The 18,625-nt window shown below is 36.9% G+C and overlaps 2 protein-coding genes across 2 annotated transcripts; both read right to left on the reverse strand.

The window, feature by feature from the left end:
• Positions 1-5,573: 5,573 nt before the first annotated feature.
• Positions 5,574-6,738, reverse strand: LOC138138733 (golgin subfamily A member 6-like protein 7). Its single transcript, XM_069058736.1, has 2 exons — positions 5,878-6,738; positions 5,574-5,832 (listed from the first exon to the last, which is right to left on the reverse strand). Exons 1-2 carry the CDS (start codon positions 6,690-6,692, stop codon positions 5,589-5,591), a joined length of 1,059 nt encoding a protein of 352 aa, XP_068914837.1. The 5' UTR covers positions 6,693-6,738; the 3' UTR covers positions 5,574-5,588.
• On the reverse strand, positions 6,727-9,536 carry LOC138138629 (golgin subfamily A member 6-like protein 25). Its single transcript, XM_069058617.1, has 4 exons — positions 8,925-9,536; positions 8,275-8,691; positions 6,799-8,123; positions 6,727-6,733 (listed from the first exon to the last, which is right to left on the reverse strand). Exons 1-4 carry the CDS (start codon positions 9,534-9,536, stop codon positions 6,727-6,729), a joined length of 2,361 nt encoding a protein of 786 aa, XP_068914718.1.
• Positions 9,537-18,625: the final 9,089 nt, after the last annotated feature.

Here is an 18,625-nt window from a genome sequence, read left to right on the forward strand (position 1 = left end):
GCTCTATTGAGAAAATAATTTTTTAGTGAAGCAATTTGATTGTGTTGTAGAATTTCTAGATTTGAAAAACCCCTACCACCATTTTCGCGTGGTAAATTAAATCTTTCAATAGCAGATTTGGTGTGATGTTTACAAAATTTTGTAAAGAGAACTCTAGTTTGAATATTTATATTCTGTTATTAATTTGTTTGTTTTATTGAAGCGACATGTCGTTATTTCTCTGAAATTTTAATGAAGCAGTTACTTCCTTCTTATTATAAATCGTTTATTGGCCAATGGATTAATCCATTATATAATATATATGTATTATACAATATACAGGGTGATTTATATAGTTTCATAAATATTTTAACCAGTGACAGATTGCGGTCTCAAAAGGCTCTTGACAATAAAATTTTGAGCCATACATAAAAAATTGGCAAAAATTACCATATCGGTTTTTTCACTATTAGTAAATGCCATTCTTCGCTAAATTATTCCACTTTACGTCCAATTACATGAATGTCGTAATAGAAGAATTGTTGCTATTGAGAAATTATTGGTATTATAAAGTTCGCTTTAGTTTCATAGAACCTAGACATTTTTGCAAGAGTGTCTAGGCCTCTAGGGGTTAGAATCTACCCCTTTGTATGATACTATATTAATCACCCTGGATGTAGATACTTAAATTATAAGCGGTCCCAAAACACTGGACAAGTTAGTAATAGTTGATTATAATCAGATGGTAAGACAAAAAGTGAACGACAATTTTGTCGCAAAAGATGTGCCCTGTATAATGACAAAACATAGTGTAATGTTTTTGGGCAGACATAGCAATAAACAGTTGTGGCTTATTAAATTTATGGATGGACGACCAACCACACCAGTTTGCCTGGTGTGCGCGGAAGCTACCCAATCGGACTAAATTATCGGCCAATTATTTAGTCTGTAGTGTGGCCCTAGCCTTAATATTACAGTTTGAAAATTTTAAGGCAATTCCTAGTTCCATTGTAATATGTATTATTGGTACTTACTTGAAATTTTCATAATATTAGTAAAGTCTACGACACTACTAACGGAATAATTGACGCAGATCGCGGCAAACTATGTATAGGATCTAATCCCTCCAAAGTCCCGAAAATTGTATGATTACTACATAATGCTAACGATGAAAAGTATCTGGCTACAAAGGTACAATTTCTGGTGTTCCCAAGAGGAACAATTATAAATTATTATTGTAGGTCTGACCGGCGCTTGTGATGCAATGAATTCACCAATTTGACAATGAGAGATATCGAAGATATCTTAGTTAAAGTTCAGGATACTAATATATAATTACAAATCGCGATCATTCTAATTTTGAGAAAGTTTTACCTGGAAATTTGTTGAAAGTACATCGGATAATTTAGGTAGTGTTGTAGACTTTACCTACTACTGTTATGAAAATTTCAAGTAAGTACCAATAATATTACAACGGAAGAGGGAATTACTGTTACCTTAAAATTTTAAAATTGTAATATTAATGCAACTACAGGAATAGTAATTAACGTTATAAGTCCGGAAACTCATAGTTTACAGTACGAGTGAGACGTCTAAGGACGAGACGACGAAGGAGCCGAGTCTTGAAACTCGAAACGAGTACTGTAAAAAGAGTTCACGGACGAATGTCGTTATGTATTTTATTTCATCCTGCCTCAAATTTCGTTTAAAAGAAACATTGAAATTAATTTCAAAATAATTCAATAAATGCTCCAAATCTAGTCACATTTTTGGAACATGATTAGCAACGGCTAAAGCAAATTATTACCTAGCAAGAGTAGCAAGTCTGGTGAGTGGTGAAAGATATCAAAAACAATTCACCCATTTTTGTAAATGGAAATCAGAAAATAATGTGAAGAAAATTATGGAAGAGGTTATTAATAAATGGTTGTATTATTTTATTTGTGAACTAACGTCTGAGAAAGTAAGTGCATCATCTTCTTTGTGGCCGAAATAGTTAAATTGTTAATTTGTATTTAGATCTAGTTTTGAATAAAACATTTCTTAAACCTTATTGCGATTGTTACTTCATTGTGTTTCCAATAGCAACACTTAACCGGCGCGGCATCCGGCCGTTTTTTGCGTTTTCCCGGATTCAAACTGATGACGTAAAGTGTTGAAATTTAACACAGGATGAAATAAAAAAATTAATGAGTTTATATCCGATTTATTTTGTGAGATAAAATAGTATATATCGTTCAGAGTAGAAGGTCTTTTTGTGCTTCGCACAGTTATCGGCCTCAACTGCATTTCGGTTTTCAATCTCTAGGTTTGGCACAAAAAAACTCACTTCTACTCTTTATGATATAATACACTATTAGGTACAAAATCTATAGTTTTTATAATAATTGTTATTAGTCATAATTAAACGTATACCTAAAGCATCCAAGTTTCTATTTTCCCAAATTCAGGCGAAGCAATCTCAGGTCTTAAATTGATATTTTTAAGCAATCTGTTTATTATGAACACATAATAATGCCGATTTTGTGTATATTATGAGGTCTATAAAACACTAGTGGACTAATGAACCCATAATTAAACTGTTTTTATAATTAAACAGTTAATTGAACATGAAAAAATGTAATACACAAAATTAGAATTACATGAAAAAGTAATCTCAGATGAAATCATTTGTTGAGGCTTAGGTTAACATCTACAAATTTTTGGGTTTTGATGATGTTTTAAGAACTGTTACAGAAGGAGGTATTGGATAAAACTATGTATTACACTCGTGCCTTAACAGCAAATAAGTCACTTGTATAGGGTTATTATAAATGTTTGTAGTCAACGAGCCCATGAAAACAAATGAAATTTTTTCTTTTGCCGTTTCATACTTCCATACGAAAATGATACGAAGTAGATTATTATTCTTGACATTAGGAGGTTATGTTAACCTTCAAAAAAGATTCTTTGAATTATTAACCACAACAGTGAAGATTCGTTTAAAGAGATTGTTCCAACGTTTTAATACCGTGAGTAACAGTGACTAAAATCCATCAAGTTATTGTCAAAGTGAACTTTAAAGTTCATATGGTTCAATCCATCTCATACGGACAATAAAATTTAATTTTCTCTATTTCAGTTTTGTAAACTTATCCACTGGTGTTCAACCACAGGTGTGTAGAACTGAATTGTTGCTGTTAAATTATTCAATGGGTACTGAATCATTTTTGTTTTAATAAATTTCGATGATGAAACAATGTTAGGTACCAGAGGATTCCAAAAGTGTTGATGGAAAATGAAAGAATAAAATCTTTGTAAATAAAGACATTTTATTTATGTGTTATATGGCAACAAATTAAAGCTATTTGACTGTCTAGCAAGGTTTTATTGTTGTTGATGTGTATTAAATGATGTCCAATGTTATAATGTGAAGGGGCGGGATACAAAAGATGGGCGACGTCAGACAGGTTCCGTGCATGCGTTGATCCAATCTGGAATAGTCATTAACGAAATCAGCAACAAATATGGAAGAAGAGGTATAGTTATTTGTTCTAACTTCTCCCTGACTACAATCAGGTTATGAACTTACAGCAGGACCATGCCTTGTCTGAAAAGAATGACAAATCCAAAGTTCTGTTATCATTCATGTTGTTTAAAAACTAACTGCAATATGCAACATGACGTGGATAATCTGCTGGTTTCAGTTCTTGAAACAATGACACTTTATAAGGGTGCAAATTTAATCTTTTCTTCACAATTATCTGACATGTGCTCAGTGGTACACCTGACTGTGCTGACAGTCTCAGCAATGATGTTCTAGGATTTTGTTCCATTCTATATCTTAAATCTTCACCAACTTGAAGCCTTCTCGATGACTTTTCTTTTAAAACATCTCTAGTTTTGTCTATTCACAATCCATCGAATATGGGTCATTAAAGATTGTTCTTCCATTTCTAAATTAGGAAACTTTGCGAAATATTGATCCTTACATGATTGAATTCTGTTTTCATCTCGTACACCATTTTAATAAAATGAAATAATAATGAAAGTAGTCTGTTCCAGGTGTACCCTATTGCAATCTTAAAAATCCTTTTTATCCTAAAAAAATGTGTTTAGGAGAAACTGATAATTAGAAGAGAGAATTTGGAAGAGAACAGTTAACCTGAAAATAAATTTACTTGAAACTTACAGAATTTTACTAACCCAACTGCTGTATACTCATCGTCGTCTGCTATGGTCGTCTGTGGTCTTAACACTCTTAACTTTTACTAAAGACTTATTTTGATTCGAAGGAAAAAAATGCGGCAATCAGTGATTTGACACTGGCAGTGACTTTTACAGTTTCAGTTGGTCAAGAGTTCACTCATGCCAATATTCCACTAGATACAGTGCACAATCGAAATACTAAAGTCATCCCATCTGGCCGTTTTCCAATATACACTACTAAATCTAGTGATTTTAGTAACTTTTGTGGTATAATAGGATACAACTTTTTTCTACTGTAAATGCAATGCCACAGATAATAATTAAGGTTATGTGTATTTTGAAAAGGTTATAACGTGCGATTTTGTCATTTTTGACAAATCTCTAATCGAGTCCCGCAATCAAGCAAAGTAAACTAGTTTTGAATATTTTACTTAAAATATGGTATCTACAGGTTAATATTAAATACCGGCATTGAAACCAGCAAGTAAGTGTACCTTAAAAACATAAACAGATTTTAATGAAAAGATTTCAGAGCAGGACACAGAGTGAAAGCATCATACATTCAAAATGAAGAGTGCTCAGGAGCACACCCTCTCAAGTCAAACCTGAAGGCCGGAGGTTTTGTAATTAAAAAAAGCGCACAACGGCGCAAATATTTCTTCACTGTTCCATCGTGCGTCGTTTCCATTCTGTGCCTGTGCCCTCGATGCAGAAATTACTCCGTACTTTTCCTTCAGATATCTGTAAGAGATTAAAGCTAACATTTTAAATAAATCAATTTAAATTATCAACTTAGGGCAAAAAATTCCCCAACCATTCGGTAAACTGACATCCTCCCCAAATGTGGACCATTTATTTCCCAAATGTTTTTAAAACACCGGTAAATACTTTGTTTTATCTCTAAAGTGAGTTATTTTCTCTTTATAACACTGCCTGTGGCCTCTCCATGATATCGCTACTTAATCGTATTTTTTTCAATAAATAATCTGACATGAGCACTTCGCGTACGTAGAGCAGGCCGCAAAATTGAATTTCGCAGCCGTTGCCTTTACGAAGGCCGGAAAAGTAAAAGTCATTTTAATATTTATAATTTATTATCACAATTACAACATATCTATCTGCATATTTGCGGTGTAATCTTAGAAAATCTGGATTGCTTACAGTTAAAGTTTGATTTATGCCAGATTTTGTGTACAGAATTGACATCCGGTTTGAAATTCCCGCCAATTTCAAATGGGGCCACCTCAAGGAGTAGGAATCGGTAAGAAAGATCCCCATTATCGATCTATCTACAACAGACACGTACTACTTTACTTTATTTTGCCCTACGGGCTTTAAAGGATTCCTATACCTTACACAGTTCTAAATAAACTTACAATTCCAAAAATAATTCTTTTTTTTTAATTAACATACATTTTCTTTTATTCCCCACCCCTCTCCTTCTCTATCCTTTCCCTCCTCTTCCATACCTCTTTCATCCATCCTATCTCTCTTCCGTCTTCGTTCAGTATTTCTCCCCGTTCCTTTTCCTCCCTCTCTCTCATTTCACCGCATCCTCTCCACATGTGCTCGATCGTCTCTCTCTCCTCACGGCACATCCTGCACATTCTTTCCTCCTCCTCCATCCAGTACTTGTTCTCTCTCTCTTCGTTCCCACATCTAAATCTCGCCATCATTTTCCTTTCTTTCGTGCTCTCCCTTCCCAGATACACCGGAACATCCTCTGTCACGCACCTCTCATACTCCCTGTTGTACCTCGATTCTCTGATTCTCTCCCTTCTCTCTTGCTTGTCCGTATCTCTGTCCCTCTCGCTCAGCTCCGCACACATCCATCTTCCTTCCGCTCTCACTCTTTCCACTTCCTCGCTGGCATACCCGTTCCTCCTACAGTACTTCTCTCTCTCCTTCTCATCCGCGTTCTTTTTCTTTTCTCTATAGCACTCAGTCAGTATCCTGCATTCTTCCCTTCCGCCCATTCTGTCCTCGAACTTTGCCGCTCTCTTTCCCGCTTTTACTCTCAGCTTGCTCCTCTTGCACTCTTCCCTCACTATGTACCCTGGTGTTTCTCTGTCCACTCCTAGCACCCATCTCAAATATTTCTCTTGCACTCTCTCCACCTCCTCCTGTTCCTTCCATCCCCATATCTCTGCTCCGTACATCAGCACGCTCTCCACCATGCTCTCGAACATCATCATTCTCCTCCCGAACTCGCCTCCCCACATTCTCTCTCCTATTCCCCACACACATCCAACTACCTTGTTCGCCTTCCTCACTACCTCTCTCACTTGCGCCCTGACTGTGGCTCTCTCGTTGAAGGTGTAGCCCAAGTACTTAAACTCGCTCACTCTTTCTATCTTGCTTTCTTCCCACTTCCACTCGTTCTCCTCATTCTTCCTCTTTCTCTTGCTGAACACCATCATTTTCGTCTTCTCTACATTCACTTCCAGCTTTTTCTTCCTCACATACTTTTCCAGGTTCCTCATCATTTCTTTCATCTCTCTCTCACTCTTTGCCACAATCACCATGTCGTCCGCAAACGCCAGGCTCCAAACTTTTTCCCTACCCACTACGACCCCCCCCGTCTGCGCTTTCCTCAACATTTCGTCCACGTCCGCTACGTATATCGTGAACAGTAGGAGACTGAGCGGGCAGCCCTGTCTCACTCCCTTTGTCGTCTCAAACCATTCGCCCTCTTTCTCTCCCACCTTCACCTTGTTTCCCGTTCTCGCATATATCTCCTCGACCTTCCGCACCAGCCATTCACTTATTCCTCTTTCTCTCATACATTCAAACATTTTCACTCTGTCAACCTTGTCGAACGCCGCCTTGAAGTCTATGAACAATGCGTACATCCTCCCCCCTTTCTTCCTCAATTCGTTCCTTGCTAAATGGTCCAGGATGTACACATTGTCCACAGTACCCCTTCCCTTTCTGAACCCTGCCTGACTATCCGGCAACACTCCCTTTTCCTCGATTTCCCTCTTCATCCTTTCGCTCAAAACAGACGCATACAACTTATACCCCGTGTTCAGGAGAGTTATTCCTCGGTAGTTTTCCGCTCTATTTTTCTCGCCTTTTTTAAAAATTGGGCAGATTACGCCTTCTCTCCAGTCCGCCGGGAATCCCTCTCCTCTCCATACCCCATTCATCAGTTCAACCATTCTCTCTACCATTCTTTCAGTCCCATACATCCACGCTTCATTTTGCACCCCGTCCCATCCCGGTGCCTTTCTCTTTTTCAAGTGTCTTATGTGTCTTTCCACCTCTTCCGCTGTGATTTCTGTTTCCTCCATCACCGTCTGCTTCTCTTTCCTTTGTGTTCCCAGCTTTCCTTCTTCTTTCCTCCCTTCCAGCAGTTCCATGAAGTACTCTTCCCATTCTTGTATTGTTATTTTCTCGCTCACTGGTTCCTTTTTCTTCCTCTCTCTGTTTATGTATTTCCACACCTCCCTCTCTGTTCTTATTTCTTTTATCTCTTTCTCCTCCCTTTCCCTCCTCTGCTTCTTCTTCTCTCTACATCTCTCTCTGTATCTTCTTTTCGCTTCTAGGAATCTGCTTCTGTCAATTTCGTTCCTCCTCCATCCTCTCAGCGCCTTTACCACTTCCCTCTTTGCTTGCTGACATTCTCTGTCCCACCATCCATTTTTCTTTCCTGCCCCTTTCGCTCCCCTTACTATCACCTCCTTTTTCTTCGTCGCTTTCTCGATCACTTCCTTTAGCTCTGTCACCATCTTCTCTATTTCCTGCTCCTTGAATGTTGCTTCCTCCAGTCTCCTCCTGTACTCTCTCACTCCCTGTTCACTCCACACTTTTACTATCACCTTCTTCTCCTCCTCTCTCGTTCCTCCCCTTTCCCTTTCTTCTTGGTTCGTTCCCTCTATGGTAATTTCTAGAGGGAGATGGTCGGAGTCCACTCTTTCTCCCACTTTGAACTCTTTCACTCTCTCCCATGCTGCCTCATTTACTATTGCGTAGTCTATGACTGTTTCCCCCCGCTGCCTACGTATGTCACTTCCCCTTCCTCATCCCCTCGTTTATTCCCGTTCAGCACTTCCCATCCATTTTCTTCTATCCACTCTATCAGCCCTTCCCCTTTGCATTTTCCACTTTTTCTTTCGTTTTTCTTTTCCCATCCCCTTTCTCTTCTTCCCAGTTTCTGGCTCCTCTCTCTCCAATTCTTCCGTTAAAATCACCCCCTAACAGCATGCATTCTTCCCTGTCCATCTTCATTGTGTTCTCGACCCGTCTTGTTGTTTTCCCCATCTCCTTGCTATATACTGTTACTATTTTCCACCATTCGTTATCTATATGAACGTTTCTTTCCATGTATCCTTCTTCTACCCCCTTTTCTTTTCGTTTCTCTTCAATTCCCAACTTCACCCATGTTATTATTCCCCCTGCAGCTCTTCCTCTTTTTCTTTCTCTTTTTGCCCATTGTCCTTCCCATTTGTATTCTTTCGGTAGCGTCCTTTCTACTTTTTCCCAGCTCTGTTCCTCCACCCAAGTCTCCACCAGTCCCACTACCTCGAATTGTCGTACATAGTCCCAACATTTATCCCCTCTTTTTCTTAATCCCGCTACGTTCCAATATAATACTTATGCTCCTTTCCTCTCTTTCGTACCTTGTTTCTCTTGTTCCCCTTTGTGCTTTCCTTCCGTTTTCCCTTTTTTTTGTCCATCTACCTTTTTCTTTATCCTTTGTCCATTTCCGTTGTCTCCCTTTCCTCCATCCCCTCTTCCTACCTCTACTGAAAAACCTCCAGTCTCCCCTTTTCTTCATTCCATCTCATCTGCACCCCCTCTATGGTTATTTTCATGTACCCAACTTTTAGATCTTTCTCTTGTCTTTTCTCTTCTCTGGCGATGGCTCGTATTTTTTTCTGTATTTCCCTTTCCTTCCTTGTGAGGTCGTTGTCAATAAATATTTTCTCTGTTGCTTTATTTCCTCTCAATTTTCCTTTCTGCTTCATTACCTTTTCTTTCCCACTCCACTCTTCTATTTCCACTAGTATTTGGTCCTTGTTTATGTTGTAGCAATCTTTAACTTTCGCTTCCCCTATGTTTTCTTTTATAAACTTTTCTACTTCCTCTTTGCTCTGCTGCTTGCTACTTCCCTCACTTCTCCATCCCGTTATCACTATGTTATTTTTTCTTCTTCTTCTTTCTTCATTCTCCATTTTCGTTTCCAGCTGTGCTACTCTCTCAGACATGCTGTTTTTCTCCTCCTCCCATTTCTTTTCTTTATTCTTAAATTCTTCCCATAGTTGTTCTATTTCTCTCTTGACTTCTTGATTCACTTTTCTCAGCTCCTTTATTTCCTCTGTAATTTCCCTTTTCACTTCCTCCAGCTTTTTCAATATCTTTTCCATTTTCCTGCCTGATTTCTTCTCCACTTCCGGTGACCTTGCGGTTTTTTTACTTGTCCCAAATACCTTTTCTTCCTCCTCCTCTTCTTCTTGTCTTCCTGTCTTTCCTTTTCCCGTTCTTTTCCTTTTTTTTTTGTCTTCCTGGGACGCCTCCCCCTTCCTTGGCTAAAAGAACGGTTTCTGCTTCCCTCGCTCATAGGCTTGCTCTTTACCTCCTTGATGTCGCTGTTTTCCGTTTGTTTAACACTTCTCTTCTTTGGGGTGTTTTCTGCCTCCCCACACCGCTCAGCCTCTTCCTACCTTGCTTCGCTAAACTCTCCTCTCCTTTGTCGTTGATCTCTCTTATTTTTCTATACCTTTATCTCCTTTTCTACTTCACTCTCTTAGCTCGCTTTTTACCACGTGTAGCTCGCTCCGTCGGTAATACAGGAATCCTGTCTGCAAGTGTATCTACAACAGTAACGTCCCAAACCAAAGGTTGACCTTTAATCCACGATACTAAAGTCATCCCATCTGGGCCTTTTCCAATATACACTACTAAATCTAGTGATTTTAGTAACTTTTGTGGTGTAATAGGATACAACTTTTTTCTACTGTAAATGCAATGCCACAGATAATAATTAAGGTTATCGCTACTTAATCGTATTTTTTTCAATAAATAATCTGACATGAGCACTTCGCGTACGTAGAGCAGGCCGCAAAATTGAATTTCGCAGCCGTTGCCTTTACGAAGGCCGGAAAAGTAAAAGTCATTTTAATATTTATAAATTATTATCACAATTACAACATATCTATCTGCATATTTGCGGTGTAATCTTAGAAAATCTGGATTGCTTACAGTTAAAGTTTGATTTATGCCAGATTTTGTATACAGAATTTACATCCGGTTTGAAATTCCCGCCAGTTTCAAATGGGGCCACCTCAAGGAGTAGGAATCGGTAAGAAAGATCCCCATTATCGATCTATCTACAACAGACACGTGTAAACTAGGTTAATTTTTCACCGATCAAAAAGAGACATATCTCGTAACTAGTAACATATCCTGAATCCGGAATGTCATCAACAGACATTTTGGTTAATTTGTCTCTTCGCACGGCCTCTGATATTCCCACGATTAAAATAACCTAAAAAGGAGCAGATGATACAATTTATCATAACAGAACTTAACATTTACCTTCCACAATAAATAAATTCCAGTAAATAGGTAAGCCAATACAACATTATCCGACACGGTTTTCACATTTTTCTTGTTACACCAGTCTCAAAGTCACTGTAACATTTTTCATACTGCCGTTTATTTACAATATTTTTTAACTCTTAATGAGTACACGGAACTGAAACATCGTAATTTCCTTCCGATATTTCTACAATTTTTTTTAAAACGAATTGTTTTCTTTATGTCGTTTTAATAGCAATTTATCGAACCTATTCGGACCCTTACAATACTGAGATGTCTTCCGTTACGAAAACGCATGGTGTATGTCTGTGCAGCTAAATGCCGCGTCATTTTATACCGCACCAACAGCTAAATACATACATATTACAATCATCATATTACAATATTTATCTGCGGTAAAACTCATTTTGAAAATAATTTGAAAACTGTCGCAATTAAATTGACATTTATTTTATCAAAGTGATTTTTTTTCTCGCTGCTGTGAAATGTTAGCAATGTTGCCGCGTTTGAAAACTACTCTCCCACACCAAATTTCATCATATTTAACACTGACGAAGAAAGGGATTTCGAACGTGTTCGTGAAAGGAATTTTTGGATATCTGTTGAGGGCACCTTTGAGAGTTGACGCATACAATTAGGTTTCCACATCAATAACAGGATCATTTAGTTTTACAGGTAGTTTAGTTGTAACTTCCAAAAGCTCTTGCGCGTTAAGGAAAGGCCAAAAGCAAAAAAAAAAAATTCTTCATGTTCCATGATTACTCTAAATTGTATACCTTCTTTGGTGTCCGACCTTTTGACACACCCGATATAAACTTTCCCGTCTATATACCTAACTTGACATCTGTCAAAGAGAGCTTCAAAATTTACAATTAATTAATGTTTTTCAAGACTTTGTGTAACCGAACGAACACGAAAAACGTTCAATATCTGTCACTTTTCAGGTACTCAGCCTGTTATGCATCACTCGGCTAACGCCTCGTGTCGATATGATATTGATATAAAATATAGTGAGTGTTAGTTTCTTAAAAAACAATCAATTACTGCCATTTTTAAATTTTTATAATTGAGATTTTTGTGAGGGATGTCCAGACCATACAAAAGTCAAGTTATGAATGAAAAACGTATTACTGGCTGCATTTAAACTTCGTCAGGGTCGGAAAGTTATGTGAATCAGTCTGTATAGTCAAAACAAACACAATGTTTATTAGTAGATTGGATCGATGAATGACACAGATTGCATTATATACTCGTATAAAGACAATGGTCAATGTACTGTCAAAACAGGATGTTTATTGGGAGATTGGACCGATAAATTAGATAAGAATGTATGTATTATTGACTGGATATCCACAGGTCCAAAGAATTATTGTTATAAAACTAATACAGGTAAAATTTAAAAAAATACACAAAAGTATTAGGGTGTCCAGAAAGTTCTGAGCGTTTTTATGGTATTCTGTTTCACGATATCAAATAAATGTAAAATCAATTGGTAATTTTTGCAAGTTTTTTAAAATATTGTAGTGCCCAGATTCAAAATTCCACTTCACGGCTACCAAGTAGACCTTGGTTTGTTTACCAAAAATGGAATCCAGTAGGCCATGGTCAAGAAGTGACTTAAGGGATGGTGGGAGGAGAAAGCGTGCTCTTTTCTTTCCACCCTCGGTGGAGGCAAGACGTGTTTTGTGCGTGCAGAGTGTTCTGTTAAAGAAAAAAAAATCGTTTTTTTTCCCTAATTCCCACTGCCATTCGCTGTTGAATTAAACGTTTTTCATTCGCAAATTAACAGACGAAGTGTTTTCCCGTGAGATTTGGTGCAAATCAGTGATATATTGACGCTGTCCCATTTGGCGCCACTTTTTCCCTTTTTGTCTCACGTGTTCCACTAATCTTTGTTCGAGCCAGGACTGTGTTTTGTGGTGATAGGTATGTTTTGCATGTAGAAAAACATTGTAAATATTAAATTCTGACATGCTAAATTCACAAATTTGTTAAAATCGTAATTTGTTCGTATCGGAAGAAAAGTTTGTGTCATGTAATTGGAAAAGCAGTTTAGAGTGACATCAGCGTTCGTTTCGTCACGGGTTGTAATAAATGTTCCGCACTTCGATAGGCATTGATTGGTGATTGGGACTATATAGATCACTGCACGTTGTAGTTTCGTTCGCTCAGCGTAATTTCTTTTCTTTTTGTCCCGTCCCCTCCGAACCTACGCGTGAGATTCACGTCCACACATGGAAGTTGTGTGCCTCGTCCCCTCCGAACCTACGCGTGAGATTCACGTCCACACATGGAAGTTGTGTGTCCCGTCATCTCCCTTCCGACCGGCATGCGGATGTAGAAATAGGGCGCGGGATGCGGATGTAGAAATAGGGCGCGGGGGTGTCGCAGCGTTAAAGGTTGTAGGAATGGCCACACATGTACTCTGTAGTTGTTGTCTCCCCACTTAAACGGCTCGTGACGAAACCGCGCGTCCCCGTATCTCAACTGTACCGAAATGAAATATTTTATTGTAATTAAAGGTTAAGAAAAATTTGTTAGGAAGTTTGAAAAGATTCCGCCTTTGGGATACCGTTTACGGGGGTTTTATCGGTCCCGTTTTGCAATAACCGCGTTTTATAATTTGTTTATTTTTGTATTTTGTCGGGAAAAATTCGTTCATTCACCTTAATTCAAAAATCCACTTTGTCGGTTCGTTTGGCGCATGCGAGCGCAACGTGAGATTTAGCATTGTGTCTAATTTCTTGTTTGTCTTTATTTCTTTAAAAATTCATCGTTTGCTATTTCGATTTTGGTAAATTATGTATTTTGTGTTGCATCGTTTAATGCTGTTTATTTGTGTATATATTTTATTTTGTTTTGTTGCCATCTTGCGTTGCTCGCTTCAAAAATTCAAAGTTATTGCAGATCAAATAATTAAATGAAATAAAAATTAGGCGTCCTCCACACCTAGTTGTTTCATTTCTATCGACACTCCCCGAATTGGAATCCTTACCGTTTGTACCAAGAATCTGATCCGCCTTTGAAGTCTTGTCAAAAAAAAAAACACAACGTAGGTCCTAACACTTTTCCACGATCACCACTTGGCCACATTTTTGTTTAGTTTTTATTTGTTTTTTTTTTATTTGTTTATTTTTTTATTTGTTTACTTTTGGGGTTTGTTTACATTTCAGGGGTTGTTTATTTTGTTTTCAAAATGGCGGATAAACAGTAATGTTCAGATCATTACAATATGAAGTACTTACACTTGTTCATAAACAATTCGACGTTTCTCAGTTCAATAATTTTCAATTGGTTACATTCTGGTAATTGATTGTGTCCATGGAAAAAGAACGAAATCGTAATTTAATGTTATATGAGTTTAAATGTGGACATTCAGCGGCGATGGTTTGCGAATTTTCTGAATGGGGAAGAAGGTCTTAAAGATAAGAATCGTTCGGGACGAAAGAGTCCATCTTCTATCGCCGTGGAATTGAGCTTTTGGGACAAAGATGATTGGAAGTCATTGACAACAACGGCGAATATTTATTTTAATTGTTGTTTAATTTTTTAAGTAATAGATATTTATTTATTTTTATCTATTTTTCTAAAAAACGCTCAGAACTTTCTGGACACCCTAATCTAAAACGTCCAAAAAGTTAATTCAGATATTCTACCAACATGATATTTTAGAAAATTTAGAAAAATCAATAAAATCGGTAAACAATGTCATCGAATTACCAGAGTTACTAAAACTAAAGAGTTTAATAATAAAATAGAAATTAAAAAAAAAATGGTTTCGTTTATGACAAGAGAGTTATCCTAGAAAGCTTTGATACAATACCAATTGGTTAATTAGATAAAATGGATGAAAAACAATATATGCGGAGCACTAGTCGAAGACGTATTCATTTAAGAAATCGGGCTAGGACTTTGTCTCTGGAGTGGTTTTGCTAGCTGACTGCTGAAGGCGAAATTGAAGTAATTAGTTATTATTATTATACAGGGTTAGTCAGAAGTATGGAATGGGTGGTTTATTTCCGTAAATATGAACTTTATAACAAAATGTCTTTAACAAAAGTTTTTTTACTAATTATTCTCCATTTCTTAGCCTACTCGTGGTTTTTGTGTGTCAACGCATTTCCATGAAAACGTAATTTTTTTTTTCTTTTTTAAGTGACAACCAAGTAACTTTTTTGCTGATTTTTATTCCTCCTTTTTATTTTTAAATGATTTGATTTTTTTCCCTTTACTTTACTTTATGTACTCAAATAAAACTTAACTCAAATTAAATGTTCAAACTGAAGACACCCTGTAGCTTGACAATAACCTAATCTATCACAAAAATTACGCAACGAATTTTGGAGTCAGTTAGGTGGTATTTCTTCAATTTCATGCCTGGTAATGATAATCCAAATTGCCTAAAGCACATTTTATTTTCAGGTGAAACCACGTTTTGTCTAAATGGGTTTGTAAACAGACGCAACTCTCGCTACTGGTCCAGTGAAAGTCCTCATTGATGATAGAACCAGCAGCGGCCCTAGCACTTAATCAGGGTGGAGTGAGATTGTCTTTTGCAACCTCGAATCAATTATAATTTAGTTTCTGGTAATAAAATACAAAAATTTTCAAAAATCGGATTTTGGCCCCCCTTGCCACCTGGCGTCTAGAGCGGCTGCTCATCTCGCTCTAGCCCAGGGCCGCCACTGGATTGAACACCATACCTACACAGCATCCACAAAAACTTAATGTCTGGGCTGGTATCATTGAGCACCACACGATATGTCCATATTTTATACATGGAAATTTGACAGCAGATAGATTCCTAAACCTATTGCATGATTACATTGTACTTGACATTGCACATTTATTTCCGGAAGAAGATCGACAAACCGCAATGTTTGGTTTCACCAAGACGGTGCTCCACAACATTATGGAGTTGATGTTCGCCTGTTTCTGAATAACATCTTTCCAGGTCGTTGGATAGAATGTCGGGGATCTATTGAATGGCCTGCCAGGTCGCCTGATTTGAGTCCCATAGACTTTTTCTTCTGGGGTCATTCAAAAAATAAAATTTACAAAGAGAAACCACAAACTCTGCAACCTAGAAGCCAGAATCAGGCATGAAATTGAAGCAATACCACTAACATATTTTGGCAACTTTTTAGTGCATATTGCATGCATATATTCGGCATTTTTTAGTGCATATTTTCCAGTCTCTATATCACCATCTTCAAGATGCTGCACTGTCTTTCAAAATCCAAAATTTGGTACATGGATGGTACATTCAGCACCGTGCCCACTTTCTTCTGTCAGTTATTTACAGTTCACGTTCGAGTTTGCGAAATTGTTGTCGTAAGTTTCAATACATTTTTTATGACAGATTTCGAGAAAGCCATTGTCAATGCAATAAAGAAGGTTTTTCCACAAGCAACTCACAAGGGTTGCTACTTTCATGTCGCTAAAAGTCTTTACCGAAAAGTAGCTTCTCTTGGTTTGAAGAGGAAATATCACTGTGATCCAGATTTTGCTTCAGCCTTAAAACAATTGTCGGCATTAACGTTCGTTCCGCAAGGTTTCGTTGCCAAAACATTTTGACATTATGCTACAGCAAAAATATACCGGAGGAGACACACAATGCTTTAGAATATTTTGAACACACCTGGGTAGGTGATTCTAAAATCGGCAAGAGGTGTTAATCAATTTTTCCAATTTTGTTGTGGAATCTCTATAATCTTAAAAAAAAGACTTACCAATTACAAATAACGTAACAGAAGGCTGGCATAACAGCTTCAAACCACAGCTCAACGCAGAAAAGCCGAAGGTTTGGGTCTTCATCAAGGCTTTACAGAACGAACAAAATATTAACGAATTAAAGGTAAACAAAGTCTTATCCATAGATAAAATAATAGTTATTTATTGTATAAGTGTCTGATTAAGCATATAAAACACGAAAGAAAAAGGTAAACACGAGAGCGTTAGCTGGAGCTGTTTACGTTTTTCTTCAGTGTTTTAAGCTAATAAGACAACGAATGCAATACAAAATTTTATCCGCAACCAGGTACATACAAAGAATCACGTTTTTCCTTAATTTTTTTGGAAAATTTTTATTTGACATTTTCAAATGACGTTTGTCATTTTATCATGAATTAATATATTCCAGGAAGTCATGGAACGATTGCTATTTCTTTCCGATTGTTTTGTCGACCCCATTTGCAATTTGCAATCATTCATTTTTGAAAAATAGAAAATATTGGTAAGAATCAGAATATCCCAGCGGAAATACTTGCAGAAACTGAAAAAGCGACTTCAGAGTCATTACCGAGAAAATTGAAAGAAGCCTACGAAAATTTGCAAACTTTATTAATTGGAAAGAAAAAAAGGAGTGTAAGTGCTTATTCACAATGGACATAAGCTTGACATAAGGCATAAGAAATTCATGATACATGCAGTGGATATACCATTAACTTTTACGTAACTTGTGAGAAGTGACCTCAGTGAACATTATTGTTGTGTACAAAAAGGCATGAAGAACCATATTCGAGTTATATGGACACATAAATTATTTTCCAATTGCCCAAATTTACAAATTATTCTTAGGCATCTCTTATGTATTTCTTATGTCTTAAGTCCATTGTGAATAAGCACTAACATCAGTGATAACCGAAGAGCTCCTATCGGCGTAATTCTTCAATGTCAGTAAAAAGTATGTACCTTCATCGTCGTAGACAAATGTCTCTATGTTAAAGGCAACTTTGAAAGTCCACCGAAACTTATGGGGAGACTACAGTTCATCTACTACTGCAGTTAATCTGTCTTCGCCAATGAAACAAAAAAAAATACCGATAATATTTTCTTTTTTAAAAGGAAACAACGCCAATGTTTTGTCTGTTAATGTGAATATTAATGTAAATCTTAAGTAGATCTAAATAAAGTTATTCTGACTTTACAAGACACTAGTGTCTTATAATATACGACATTAGTGTTGTATTAATCCCATAAGAAGAACTGGCACTATAAAACCACGACGGCCGTAGGCCGGAGTTGATTTTTTCGTGCCCATTTTTCGAGTCTAACTGTGAAGCAATTATGTAGCTTGAGTTGCAAATAAATATTTTTCCTGACTAAATGAAACCTCGAGTGTAATTCGGTGAGACAATTTAATGAATGAGCAATACAAATTTAATTTTTTTATTTGGTATTAAAGGTATTAGATGCATAGCAACTAAAGGTATAAGTTACTTGTGTTTTTGCCGGATAAAAGTTAGGGCAAACTCTTATCCGCTGTCAAAGTGACAAAATCACAGCGCCTTATGAGATTTCTTATACATGAATTAAATTGTTGATATTATTCTACTTCGACAAATATTTTCTCGATAAAATGTTTTCGATCGTACAATTTTCGAAGACAATTCCGACACCCGTAGCAGACATTATGACAAAGTCGCTGACAAAGATACGCCTGAAGATTTTATGTGCGAAAATTGGACTTATGTGAAATAGAAAGGACTATAGACAGTGAATAGTATGTTTATTTTTTTCAACTATCATTAACAAGGGAAAGTCTTAAAATAATATGTTAAATTGAAGTTGAACTTTTGAGTTGACTTACAAACCCATAGATGGCACAACAAAAGAAAAATCAAGATAGCCGAGAGCTGCGTCTCTTGATAACCCTCCGTAGTTTTTGAGCTTGTTGGTCTTACTAGAAATGTAATCTGTTTTCTCGACAAAAATTAAAGAGTGATTCATAAAATCCACGAAAGACTGTTTCATTGAGAGACAAACCTCAATATGGATGAGTACACGAAACTGAAACATCGTAATTTTCTTCCCACATTTCTACAAATTTTTTCAAAACGAATTATTTTATTTAAGTCGTTTCTATAACAAGATATCAACATGTAAGCCGACTTTATATTTATTGACAGTGAAG

Source organism: Tenebrio molitor, chromosome 9 (genome assembly GCF_963966145.1).
Source record: "Tenebrio molitor chromosome 9, icTenMoli1.1, whole genome shotgun sequence".
NCBI lineage: Eukaryota > Metazoa > Arthropoda > Insecta > Coleoptera > Tenebrionidae > Tenebrio > Tenebrio molitor.

Excerpts from the sequence above, each read along its gene's own strand:
- LOC138138629 (XM_069058617.1), bottom strand. The coding sequence starts at position 9,536 with ATGGAAAAGATATTGAAAAAGCTGGAGGAAGTGAAAAGGGAAATTACA. Across the intron at positions 8,692-8,924 it reads AAGAAAAGGGGAGACTGGAG|GTAGTGGGACTGGTGGAGAC; the intron begins GTTTTTCAGTAG and ends CGACAATTCGAG. Across the intron at positions 8,124-8,274 it reads AAAGAAAAACGAAAGAAAAA|GCAGCATGGGAGAGAGTGAA; the intron begins GTGGAAAATGCA and ends ATAGTAAATGAG.
- LOC138138733 (XM_069058736.1), bottom strand. The coding sequence starts at position 6,692 with ATGGTGATTGTGGCAAAGAGTGAGAGAGAGATGAAAGAAATGATGAGG. Across the intron at positions 5,833-5,877 it reads GTGACAGAGGATGTTCCGGT|ATTTAGATGTGGGAACGAAG; the intron begins GTATCTGGGAAG and ends AATGATGGCGAG.